Genomic DNA, 12702 nt, shown 5'->3' on the forward strand with positions numbered 1-12702 from the left:
TATATAATTTCGATTTAATAGTATTTAAATGTAGTCAAAAAAAAAAAAAAAAAAAAAACTACAAGCGCATTTTATCACAGGTATGCATTTCTTTTCGGATTTCCCACATCGCTATTCCCGGTCACACTGCATTTGAGAGTATAGCGTAGAAATTTACAATTACAAAGTAGAAAGAAAAGTAGATTTTTTTTTGTTTGCGAAATATTCGTTTTCTATTAGACAGCAAGAAAATACGGCTGCAAGGCGAGTTCTTAGAAGAAGCATTTAACTTGAAATTTGCAAGAGCCAGCAGAGAAATACCGTGGGAACGCCGTTAGTTTGCGGTGGGCCCCTTCTGCTGGTGCTGCTGGTGTGTGTGCGTGTATGTTAGTGTGTGCGAGAGAGTGTGTTTGTGTGTTTTGTTGTTGTCCCTCCTCCTCATCCTCCAGCGGATGTGGATGTGGCGTTGGCGGGCGCAACACGCACTCGTATTTACCTCCCCCCCCAATACAAATTAAACAAAACGCGCAACAAAATCAAAAAAGAGAATCCATAAACGGCAAACCACCAATCCTAGCCAAAGGTGGAACAACTCGTTTGAGCTGCAATCAACAGCAAAGCGACGCTCGTGACCTCATCGCCAACAGCAGCAGCAGCAACAACAACAACAAGCAGAAGCAGCAACAGCGGCGGCGGCAACAAGTCAAAGCCAGCAGTGGGAGCGGGAGCTTGGCGCGTGCCTCCCCCAAAAAATATATATTTTAAAGGGGGGTTAAAAAAAAAACAAACCACGCACAAGAAAAAAACCCTTCTCATAGTTACAACACGGTCACAAAATCAACAGGTAAGTGAGTCGTCTTTCTATGCGTATGTGTGTTTTTACATATGTATGTGTGTGTGTGTGTGTGTGAGTTTTGCGTGCATTTTATACGAATATTTTTACTTATCCTTGTGATTTTTGTTTTATTTAAATCTTTATTTCAACAGTTGCATGCAATCATCATTAGCGTACGTCTTCTAGGAATTCTCAGCAGCAAGAGCAGCAGCAGCCATGGATGTGGAAAGGCGGCGTCGGTGAGTCGTCAAAGTCATCAAAAAAAAAAAAAATTGTACTAGAAACTCAAAAGCAAAGTGTAATCTGACTGCTGACTGCTGACGACTGATCGATCGATTGGATCACAGCTCAAACACCTTACCAATAATCTCAAAACAAATTGGCTGAGCTCTCAAGTGAACATAAACGGAGACCGACTTGCAATATATTGCCCGCAGAGGGTGGGGTGTGTGGTTGGGGTTGGGGTTGGGGGTGGTCATAAATTTTTGCCATTTTCGCATTAAAATTTTGTAACCAAACTAAAAGCCGATGCTGCGCAGTCGTAGGCCAAACAATTTATTTAGTTTCAAACGCAACGCATTGCGCATCGCATAACAAATTCGCGTTTCTTCAATCTCAATCAATCTCATCTTATTTTAATAGTTTCGAAAAATATCATAATAACTACAAAAAACTTTGTATCTGTTCTTACACAAATTGTATTCTTGTTGATGTTTAAAAAACTTTTTGAGAAATTGCATTTAATAAGTTTTATTAATTTTTTGGCTATAAACAAATATTATTAGATATGATTATGAATGTTATGAACTAGGTTTTCCATATTTTGAATATCGTTTCTATATAATCTTCCACAAGTTTAGCCCTGAAAAGTCGCGTTCAATATATTATATTAGTCAAAGTAAAAAGAGCTCCTAAACTTATTTACGATCATAGTTCTTGAAGCATTGCAGTTGATAATTAAGAATTTTTGATTCTGAAATTGAAAGCCGTGAGGTGCAGTGCGGCGGTATATGTTCCTCCTGTTATACAGATACACGCTGCATAAAATATATATGTGAGCTGTTTCAGAGTGCTGCGGCTGCGGCATGTGGAGGTGCCGATGGTATATGCCTGCTGCTCTTCATAGAAGCGAACCGGAACGGTATGCTATTCAGCCAGCCAGCCAACCAACCAACCAATCATCCACCACTTAACCCATCATCCATCCAAAAACATAAACACACTCACACCACACGAAAATACTTTTCATCAATTGCATTTTTGCGAATTTTGCGCTATAAAATGGATTTTTATGAGCATGTGCTTTTGGTTTTTAATGTGTGGCCATCTAAATAAAATTTAGAATATGAAGGGTATATTCATTTTGTCCAGATGTTTGTAACCAAAATATATAAGAATACATCTGCCATGACAAACGAGCAAAGATTTTAAAGAGTATTGTTCAGCGGAGCTAGTAGAGTGAACTCTTTATTCAATATTTGTTTTTCTAGTCATCTTACCATGGACTTTCTTTTCATATGTATTTCTGTTGCATTTTTATTGCTTTTCAAGAATTAATTATAATTAATATAGTGTGAAGAGATATTTCTATGTACTTACTACGGCGTCGTTTTATTTGTACAACGCAAATTGACGGACGGAATGTCCCAAGCACTGTGAATGGTGTTCCACCACCTGGTGTGTGTTTGTGTGTGTGTATGAGTGTGTTGTTTCTCTGTCTCTAAGTGTGTATAAATTAAATTCTGAATTGAAAATTATATTGTCTATAGGTGACGATAATGTTGTCGTTGTTATTATTATATCTATGTAATAATTATGTTGTTGTTGCCCAAAAAGAAAAACACAAAAACCAAAACGAAAACCAAAAACAACATCAACAAATCCACTTTCCAAGTTTTAGCTCTGTTGCTTGAGTTTCTGTCATGCCGTAAGTGGCGATGATGAAATCACAACAATTCAAACACCTTTTAGTAGTAATTTTTTTTTCTTCTACATATACATACATATAGATATATATATATTATATGTATATAGATATACATATGTATGTATGTAGCTCTCGTCATGTTGTCACTTTGCTATTGCCGCGCCGCCGCCTATCTTATGTTTGCCTCCTAAATGTTGCTGTCACACTTTGGCGACAGACTTGGACAATTTTTCCAACTAATTGCATATGATTTGGTTTCGTTTTTCTTTTTGCAATCCATTCTAGAAAAAGGTATACAAGATGCTTGGTATATTAATTACTTCTTAGGAAGGATAAAAAAAAAAGAAGCCATTAAAAATTAACATTTCATTAAGAATCCTTTTTAAAAAGTAATCAAAATATTGTGTAGAAAGTAATGAAGATAATGTGATATAATAATCAAAGAGAGACCCCCTATATATATTATTCATTTGATTGAATGGCCTTGTTTACAATGCTTGAAAAGCTATATCACATGAACCTTATTTACTCCACCCTCCCCTCCCCGCAAGTAGTCCGTCCCTTTATTCTCAATGAAGGCAAAAGTGCACAGAGACAGAATTTGCTCTAATTCATTCAAAATAAAAATAAAAAAAAAAGCGCACTGATAAGAAAATGAGATAAAGGTTACATTCCATTGCATTTCACTGCTGCCCCCTCAGTTTATAGCTTCTGTTCTGCTCTCTGTGATGATGATTAAAAGGCGTCCATGTGTCTGTCTTAAATTTCGTCGCTTTCCGTTAGACTCCGTGTGACTCATTATTTCGCACCTTTTTACATGACTAATGCATTACTTATTCTGCGCTGTTTATTAATGGACAAAGGTAGATCAAATAATAATGTATAATAATTAACATAAACAACAACAGAACTGGCCGTTTCTGTGGATACAATTGGATACTTTTGGAAGTTGATCGAGTGCATTTAATTGGCAAATCAGAAATAATGCGAACAAAGGAAAAAGACGAAAGCAAGCATTTCTATGTACTATATTTATATTAGATTTTAAATTATATAAACAAAACCAAATAGTTGGCATGACCGCTGCTAAATGAATTTTTAATTGGGCTAAATAATGCTAATATAATATGTGGACAAATACTGGAGAATCGCACTTGCCTTGAGTTAGTTATGTTTGGTTATTAAAAAACCTTAAGAAACTGTATGCAAGAATTTTTCACGACAACCCTTAAACAAAATCTCTTAAGGGGCAATTATTCTTTAGGATCCCTTGTACTTTAATGCGGTTTTACAACACTAAAACTACTTGACTACTGTTCTGATTTCATTTTACAACACTAATGCATATAAGAAAGCCCATTTTCAAACCAAAAAAAAAAATTTTTTTTTGTTATCCACAATTGTTTTTTCCATTATCCCCGACGGAACTACCTTTTAGTATTGCTTCATCGGGGGGAAACTCCACCTACGTCGGGGTTTAAACTCGAGAACAACAGAATTGTAGATTTAGTAGGTCTCCACTGAGCCACCGACTAGGACCCATTTTCAAACGAGGAAGGAAACATTTGTTCCATTATGTATGTATTTGTTCACGTGTTCACTGATTCATTTGCTCACTTGTTTTATTATTTACTTGCTCACTTGTTTAGAGCAAAGATTGAAGAAAGAGAGGACAAATGAGCAGTTGTACCAGTGTTGCAACATTACAAGTTATGCCTAATACATAAAAATAAGTGTTGTTAAACGGCATAAGAAGCCCGTCGTCAGATATCACAATTTGTCCTTTTCCATTTCAAAAATAAGTGTTTGATATTGGATTAAAAATTGAAAATGTTATGATTAAGGGTATTTATGGGAAATAATATTTATTTTGAAGGGGAGTCCTGAAAATTTCTTGTATCTAAAAAATGTGCTGGCTATATAAGTTCAGACACTGAACTGATTTGAACTGAAGATTCAGAGACCTTTCTCTCTTGCTCTTTTTATCTAATTTTTCGTCTTGTCTTTTTATCAATGGAATAGAGCCAACACGCTCGAGCGCGAGATGCGGGATCCGAGAAGCATTTGTAATGTGGACTGCCTGTTGGATACGGTATCGGCTCTGGTTAATGATTGTCAACATGAATCATTGAAGCGTCTCAAGAATATTGAGCAATATGCAGCCAAATGTAAGTTTGAATTGAAGTGAAATATTCAAGTGACATAAAATGCTATAAAACATTTGCGTTTTCTTTGTTGTTGCTTTGCCACCATAGATAAACCACTCGCCCAGCGGATCAATCAGTTGCGAATGAATGTGGAGGATTTTGATTTCATTAAACTAATTGGTGCCGGAGCATTTGGTGAAGTGCAATTGGTTCGCCATAAATCCTCCAGTCATGTGTATGCCATGAAACGTTTGTCCAAATTCGAGATGATCAAGAGATCCGATTCGGCCTTCTTTTGGGAGGAGCGTCATATAATGGCTCATGCGAATTCAGTGTGGATAGTCCAATTGCATTTCGCGTTTCAAGATGCCAAATATTTATATATGGTCATGGATTTTATGCCAGGCGGTGATATTGTATCACTAATGCGTGATTACGAGATCCCAGAGAAGTGGGCCATATTTTATACAATGGAAGTTGTCCTAGCCTTGGACACCATACACAATATGGGCTTTGTGCATCGTGATGTCAAGCCGGATAATATGCTACTGGACTGCTATGGCCATTTGAAATTGGCTGATTTTGGTACATGCATGCGGATGGGAGCCAATGGTCAGGTTGTTTGCAGCAATGCTGTCGGCACGCCGGATTACATAAGTCCCGAAGTGCTGCAGAGCCAGGGCGTGGACAATGAGTATGGCAGGGAGTGTGATTGGTGGTCAGTGGGAATTTTCCTATACGAAATGCTATTTGGCGAGACGCCATTCTATGCCGACTCTTTGGTGGGCACGTACGGCAAGATAATGGACCATAAGAACTCATTGAGCTTTCCTCCCGAGGTGGAGATTAGTGAGCAGGCAAAGTCATTGATTCGTGCCTTTTTGACGGATCGTACACAGCGCTTGGGACGCTATGGCATTGAGGATATCAAAGCGCATCCGTTTTTCCGGAATGATACTTGGTCCTTTGACAATATACGAGAGAGCGTGCCCCCGGTTGTGCCAGAATTGTCATCCGACGATGACACAAGAAATTTTGAGGACATCGAACGTGATGAGAAGCCCGAAGAAGTGTTTCCAGTGCCAAAAAGTTTTGATGGCAATCATTTGCCATTCATTGGCTTCACCTACACGGGCGACTATCAGCTCCTTTCTAGCGATACGGTTGATGCCGAAGCCAAGGAGCTGAATTCAGTGAATAGCAGCAATGCCAACAGTAATAATCACGGCCCGGGACACAATCATCGTCATCGGCCATCGAATTCCAATGAGTTGAAACGTTTGGAGGCACTGCTAGAACGGGAGCGGGGTCGAGTAGAGGCTCTTGAGCAGCAGGATGCCAATTTGAGGCAACAAATCGATTTAAGCACCAAACGAGAGGCTGAACTGCAGCGCATTGCCACGGAATATGAGAAGGATTTGGTTTTGCGCCAACACAACTATAAAGTGGCCATGCAGAAGGTAGAGCAGGAGATAGAGTTGCGTAAGAAGACCGAGGCGCGGCTGGTGGAGACCCAAAAGAATCTGGAGAATGAGCAAAAGACTCGAACCCGCGATTTCAATATCAATGAGAAGGTCCTTGTACTAGAGAAGCAATTGCAAGAGATGGAACAGAACTATAAACAGGAAACAGAGCATGCGCAAAAGCTCAACAAGCACAATGCCGAGTTAGGCTTCTCCCTGAAAACGCACGAGGAGAAGGTACATGATATGGTCGAAATTATTGAAACACTCCAAAAGCACAAAGAGGAACTGGGCCAGGAGAATGCCGAATTGCAAGCACAAGTGGTACAAGAGAAAAATCTACGCTCTCAGCTCAAGGAACTGCATAAGGAGACCGAAAATAAAATGCAAACCCTGACCAATGACATCGAACGGACGTTGGTGAGAGAACAAAAGGTCCAAGAGGATAATCGTGGTTTACTGGAAAAGATAAGCGAACTTGAAAAGAGCAATGCCAGTTTGGACTTTGAGCTAAAGGCGGCCCAAGGCCGCTATCAGCAAGAGGTCAAAGCTCACCAGGAAACCGAGAAATCTCGCCTTGTGTCACGCGAAGAGGCCAATCTACAGGAGGTGAAAGCCCTGCAATCCAAGCTCAATGAGGAGAAATCAGCACGCATCAAGTCCGATCAGAACTCGCAAGAGAAGGAACGTCAACTGAGCATGCTATCGGTGGATTATCGTCAAATTCAATTGCGTCTACAGAAACTCGAAGGTGAATGCCGCCAAGAATCGGAAAAGGTTACGGCCCTGCAATCCCAATTGGATCAGGAGCACAGCAAACGCAATTCCCTGCTGTCTGAGCTCAGCTTGCATAGCTCTGAGGTGGCCCATTTGCGTTCCCGCGAGAACCAATTGCAAAAGGAACTGGCGGCCCAACGGGAGGCCAAGCGACGATTTGAAGAGGATTTGGCGCAACTAAAGTCCACCCACAATGCGTCATTGGCAAATAATCGCGAACTGCAAGCCCAATTGGAGGCCGAGCAGTATTTCTCACGCCTCTACAAGACCCAGGCTAACGAAAATCGCGAAGAAAGTGCCGAACGTATAGCCAAGATCCAAGATCTTGAGGAAGAACGTGTCTCTCTCAAGCACCAAGTGCAAGTGGCTGTGGCACGTGCCGATTCCGAAGCCTTGGCTCGTTCCATAGCCGAGGAGACCGTGGCCGATCTCGAAAAGGAGAAAACCATCAAAGAGCTCGAGCTCAAGGATTTCATTATGAAGCATCGCAACGAAATCAACTCGAAAGAGGCTGCTCTCAACACACTCAAGGAGGCTGAATCGGAGCTGCATAAAAAACTTGGCCTTAAGATCAACGAATGTGAGGATCTAATGCAACAGCATAAAAAGCAACAGGATGAACTAACATTGCTGCGGGCCAGCAAGGATGAGGAGATTGCCAAATTGGTAGAGAAGTGCAAGAATGAGGTACTCCTCAAACAAGTGGCGGTCAATAAGCTGGCCGAAGTGATGAATCGTCGTGATTCCGATTTGCAAAGTGAGTCAAATTTTCCTTACATATCGTCCCACATAACTAAATATACATATATCTTCTTTTTTTTTATATATATAGAACAAAAGAGCAAGGCTCGCTCAACCGCCGAGTTGCGTAAAAAAGAAAAGGAGATGCGTCGCCTGCAGCAAGAGTTGTCGCAGGAGCGTGACAAATACAATCAGTTGCTACTCAAATATCAAGATCTCCAGCAGTTGACTGTCGAGGAGCAACAGCTGAAGCAGAAAATGGTTATGGAAATTGATTGCAAGGCCACCGAAATTGAACATTTGCAGAGCAAACTCAATGAGACGGCATCGTTGTCATCGGCCGATAATGATCCCGAGGATAGCCAGGTGAGAATTTGCATCCTATATCTATTATCACACATACATTCACACTCACTCACTCACTCACTCACACACACCCACGTACGCATACATACACATACACATGCGAATCTTTGTGAATCTTTAGCACTCCTCTCTGCTCTCACTCACACAGGATTCGGTTTTCGAGGGATGGCTAAGTGTGCCAAATAAACAAAATCGCCGTCGAGGTCATGGTTGGAAGCGTCAATATGTGATTGTATCATCGCGCAAGATTATTTTCTATAATTCGGATATAGATAAGCATAATACAACAGATGCTGTGCTTATCTTGGATCTGAGGTGAGTCTCTGTTGCATTCTGTTTGAACATATGTATCATCAAAAAACTCTTTTTCTCAATTGCAGCAAAGTGTATCATGTGCGCAGTGTGACCCAGGGTGATGTCATACGTGCCGATGCCAAAGAGATTCCGCGCATTTTCCAGCTTCTCTATGCCGGTGAAGGCGCCTCCCATCGTCCCGATGAACAAAGTCAATTGGATGTGAGTGTTCTGCATGGCAGCAACAATGAGGAGCGTCCCGGCACTATTATACACAAGGGTAAGTAGAAAACTGAAAGCTAAAAACAGGACACCAAATGCAATGATATCTATCTATTTCATATTTAGGTCATGAATTTGTTCATATTACCTATCACATGCCCACAGCTTGTGAGGTGTGTCCGAAACCCTTGTGGCATATGTTCAAGCCGCCGGCGGCTTATGAATGCAAAAGGTAAGTGGGATGCCATCAAAGTTAAAACGAGAAATGTTGTTTATCGGTTTTATTGTTTACTTTTCAGATGCCGCAATAAGATACACAAGGAGCATGTAGATAAACATGATCCACTGGCACCATGCAAACTCAATCATGATCCTCGCAGTGCACGTGACATGCTTTTACTGGCTTCCACACCGGAGGAGCAATCGCTATGGGTGGCCCGTTTAGCGAAACGTATCCAAAAAAGTGGATACAAGGCGAATTCATCATCAAACAATAACAGTACAGATGGCAGCAAAATATCTCCTAGGTAATGCCAAGCAACCATCCATCCACCTAACCATGATGTGAAGATTCTCCTCCTGCTGCACAATCCTAGGATTGTTGATGTTTTCAAAAATTATATCAAACATATAGCGTCGTATTATCGTGTTAATATCAACAATCCTTATCATAAAGTTAATTTAATTGACGTTGCGAAATGATATATATACATATAGAATACTACTTGTAGCTATTAACTTCTGAAAAGCGGGACGTTGTCCTCTTTCTGTCTCCCCTTCTCTATCCACTCAGTGGTTGTTGCTGTTCTAAATTATATATTTCAATTGCCAGTGGTGTTTAGCTGAGTGTGTATTGTATTGGAACTTATATCGAGTCTATTCAGTATTATAAAATATTGAACGAATTCGATGTTTTGTATACTTTATAATCCCATCTAGTTTCTGCGTCACTGTCTAATTCTATTATTTTCTCTGTGTGTGTCTAAACTAATCGAAATTGGTGTTTCTTTTTTTTTTTCTCTTTTTGCTCGCCTAACAATCATCATCATCATCATTAAAATCCGCCATCATTTATACAAACAAACACTTACATTTTCATCTATATATCATCCATCCATTCATCCATCGATCCATCCATCCATCAACTTTAACTACATCCTGCATACTGCAGCCAATCGACGCGTTCCGCATACAAACCGTATGCGGTGAATGTGCAACGCTCTGCCACGCTGCCAGCCAACTCGTCGCTGAAATGAATTAACGAAGTCTCCGCCAAGTTCAAGTCCAAGTCCAAGACAATCGAGTCCTAGCCCCAACGAAATTATGCCTATATACATATATAAAACTTTATATATATTTACTACTTACAACTAAAATACTTAATTTAATGCCTTTATATATATATATACACTTACATTTAATATATACATACATATATGCTTTACATACAAGTGAACATATTTTTTTTATTAATTTACAAAAAAAAAAAAAACAAAAACAAAACGAAACGAAAACTACAAACAACATGAACTAAACTAATATACTATGTAAAGCCAATTTGCAATTTGTTTAACGCTTCATTAACAATATTTGCAACGTCAATTGTGTGTGTATGTGTGTGTGTGTGCTTGTGTTTTGTAAGAATTACTTAATAAATTGATATCAGGGAATGGGGGCCTAGATCGCAAACGAAATAAGTTTTGATTGCATTCCCTTTACATATATTTGTAAATGCATCTAGCACAACAGCAATCAAAAATAACAACAACAACAACAAAAATTATTATGTTTAAGATTAAGAAATTGAATATATGTATCTAACTATATTTTTTGATCTGTATGTATGCATAAATCAGTTGCCTTGTAATCATTTGTCTTTACTGTCTTAGCGAATGGTTTGTTTGTTTGTTGTTATTTTTTATCTAACGTACATTCATAGATATACACACACATATATATAGTTAGATATATATAATGATTATATATAGGAAAACAAGAAGTGAGAGAAACGAAAAGAACGAGAGAGAATTCAACTGAGTTAAAGGCAGCTTAAAGCTTTAACTTGTATTCCATTTTTAAATCTATATACATATATCATTTATCTATATACAAATAAAACAGTTACTTAAAAAAAAAAAAATTTCAAAACAAAAAAAAAAATTAGAGCGAAAATACGAAGCGCAAAGAAGTTGAAAGATACGAAGGTTAAACTACAAAAAAAAAAAAAAATTAAAAAATTAAGAAAAAAGTAAAAAGTAAAATAAAAAATTGATTAATCTTCGTTCTTGTCTTTTAAGTATTAAATATCCAATATGTTTTGTTATTTCAATAAGTTAAACCAATTATTATTTATTTCAACGGGCAGCAGGGCGTAACATTCTATTATTATTATTATTATTAATATAGAAATTAAACAATTCTTTGTACTTTTTTTTTTTTTACTGTAAATGTTTCTGTGTGTGTAGATAAACAATGCAAATGCAAAAAAGAAAATTACGATAAATACGATAAAAACAAAAAAACGATCGAAGAAATAATAATGAGAATAGAAATTAAAACAAGGCGCCACATAAAAATTTTATTGCATTTAGTAAACGTATATATATACATATACATATATAAGTGTATATCAGAATGGAGAATCAAACATTTCATTTGACAAATTGAATGAGAATCCCAAAACGCTGATTTCCTTTACACACTTTTGATTTCAATTTTAATTCTGTACTATCATTTTACTATTACTTCTACTGCTATTATAACTACTACCTATTATTATTATTATCATTATTATTATTATTATTACGAATACTATTACTTTTATTATACGCATTACGTTTATGTTTAATGCTACAATTTTTTTCTAATTTAACGACATCTGTAATTACAAACTATTTGCCTCTTTGAATAGAATTGCAAATGCAAAACAAACAAACGAAAAAAAAGAAACAGAAGAAAGAAAGAAAGAAAGGAAAAAATATCAAGAAATCAGAGAATAGAAGGGGAAAACAAACAAAATAAAAGTAAATAATGTGTATAAAATGTAGATTCTTCTTTTTTCGGTCTTTTTGTGTTGTATAGTTTTGGTTTTTTTTTCGGTTTTTTGTACAATCTTGATCAACTGGAGTAGCATACGAAATATACAAAATGAATTGAGACTGTCTGCACATTTTGCCTTTTGTGAAGCCAAACTTGGCATACGAAACGAAAAACAAACTGAAACTGAAATTAAATTGAAAGCAATAATTGAGTTACCTAAGCAACATCAATTTTATATCATAAATAACTAAACACATACATACATACATACATACATATACTATATATATATATAGATAAATGCATATGAATCCTGACATGAAACAAAGGATTATAAAATGAAAGTCTGATTGATTGAGAGAAATCTCAAGAAAAAAATAAAACAATCATTTTAAAAATTATATATAATTGTAATTGGTTTCAATTAAGGGGATTATAAATTGGAGTATCCTGATAATTACTGTATATATTTAAAACCAGAGGACAGGGGCTAACTTCAACCGCGTCAAAGTTTGTATACCCTTGCAACTTTTTTGGTAACTGTTTCCCTATCTACAGCCATCAAAAGTCACTGTTTTCCACCGATCGTTCCTATGGGAGCTATTTGATATAGTCACCCAATCTTGATTAAATTAAGCACACTCGTTTATAGGTGTAATAAATTCACGAATATTAAACGACCTAATCTCAGAAAATAACGAAGTTTTTGAGAAAAGTTACTGTTTGTGACTTTTCCGTTTGTATGGGAACTATATAATATAGTGGACCGATCCGGCTGAATCCGAGATATACAACCCCTGCCGTATATACAAGCCTACATACAAAATTTCAGCTCTGTAGCTCTTACGGTCTAGGAGGAGTTTGCACTGATCCGGACGGACGGCCAGACGGACGGACATGGCTATTTGAATT

The 12702-nt window shown here is 37.7% G+C and overlaps 1 protein-coding gene across 2 annotated transcripts; it reads left to right on the forward strand.

Annotated features, from left to right (window-relative positions):
- Window positions 1–112: 112 nt before the first annotated feature.
- LOC6648867 (rho-associated protein kinase 1) lies at window positions 113–10207 on the forward strand. Of its 2 annotated transcripts, none has more exons than XM_002071255.4 (10): window positions 113–823; window positions 967–1053; window positions 4764–4909; window positions 4997–7885; window positions 7961–8235; window positions 8357–8550; window positions 8616–8809; window positions 8878–8983; window positions 9051–9278; window positions 9923–10207. In XM_002071255.4, the coding sequence occupies exons 2-10, from the start codon at window positions 1031–1033 to the stop codon at window positions 10005–10007; spliced, it is 4140 nt and encodes a 1379-aa protein (XP_002071291.2). In that variant the 5' UTR covers window positions 113–823; window positions 967–1030; the 3' UTR covers window positions 10008–10207. The 2 variants fall into 2 exon arrangements, with proteins under 2 accessions (XP_002071291.2, XP_015032695.1); XM_015177209.3 differs by having other exon boundaries at window positions 8384–8550.
- The last annotated feature ends 2495 nt before the right edge of the window (window positions 10208–12702 follow it).

The sequence above is a fragment of the Drosophila willistoni genome, assembly GCF_018902025.1.
Source record: "Drosophila willistoni isolate 14030-0811.24 chromosome XL unlocalized genomic scaffold, UCI_dwil_1.1 Seg141, whole genome shotgun sequence".
Classification (NCBI taxonomy): Eukaryota; Metazoa; Arthropoda; class Insecta; order Diptera; family Drosophilidae; genus Drosophila; species Drosophila willistoni.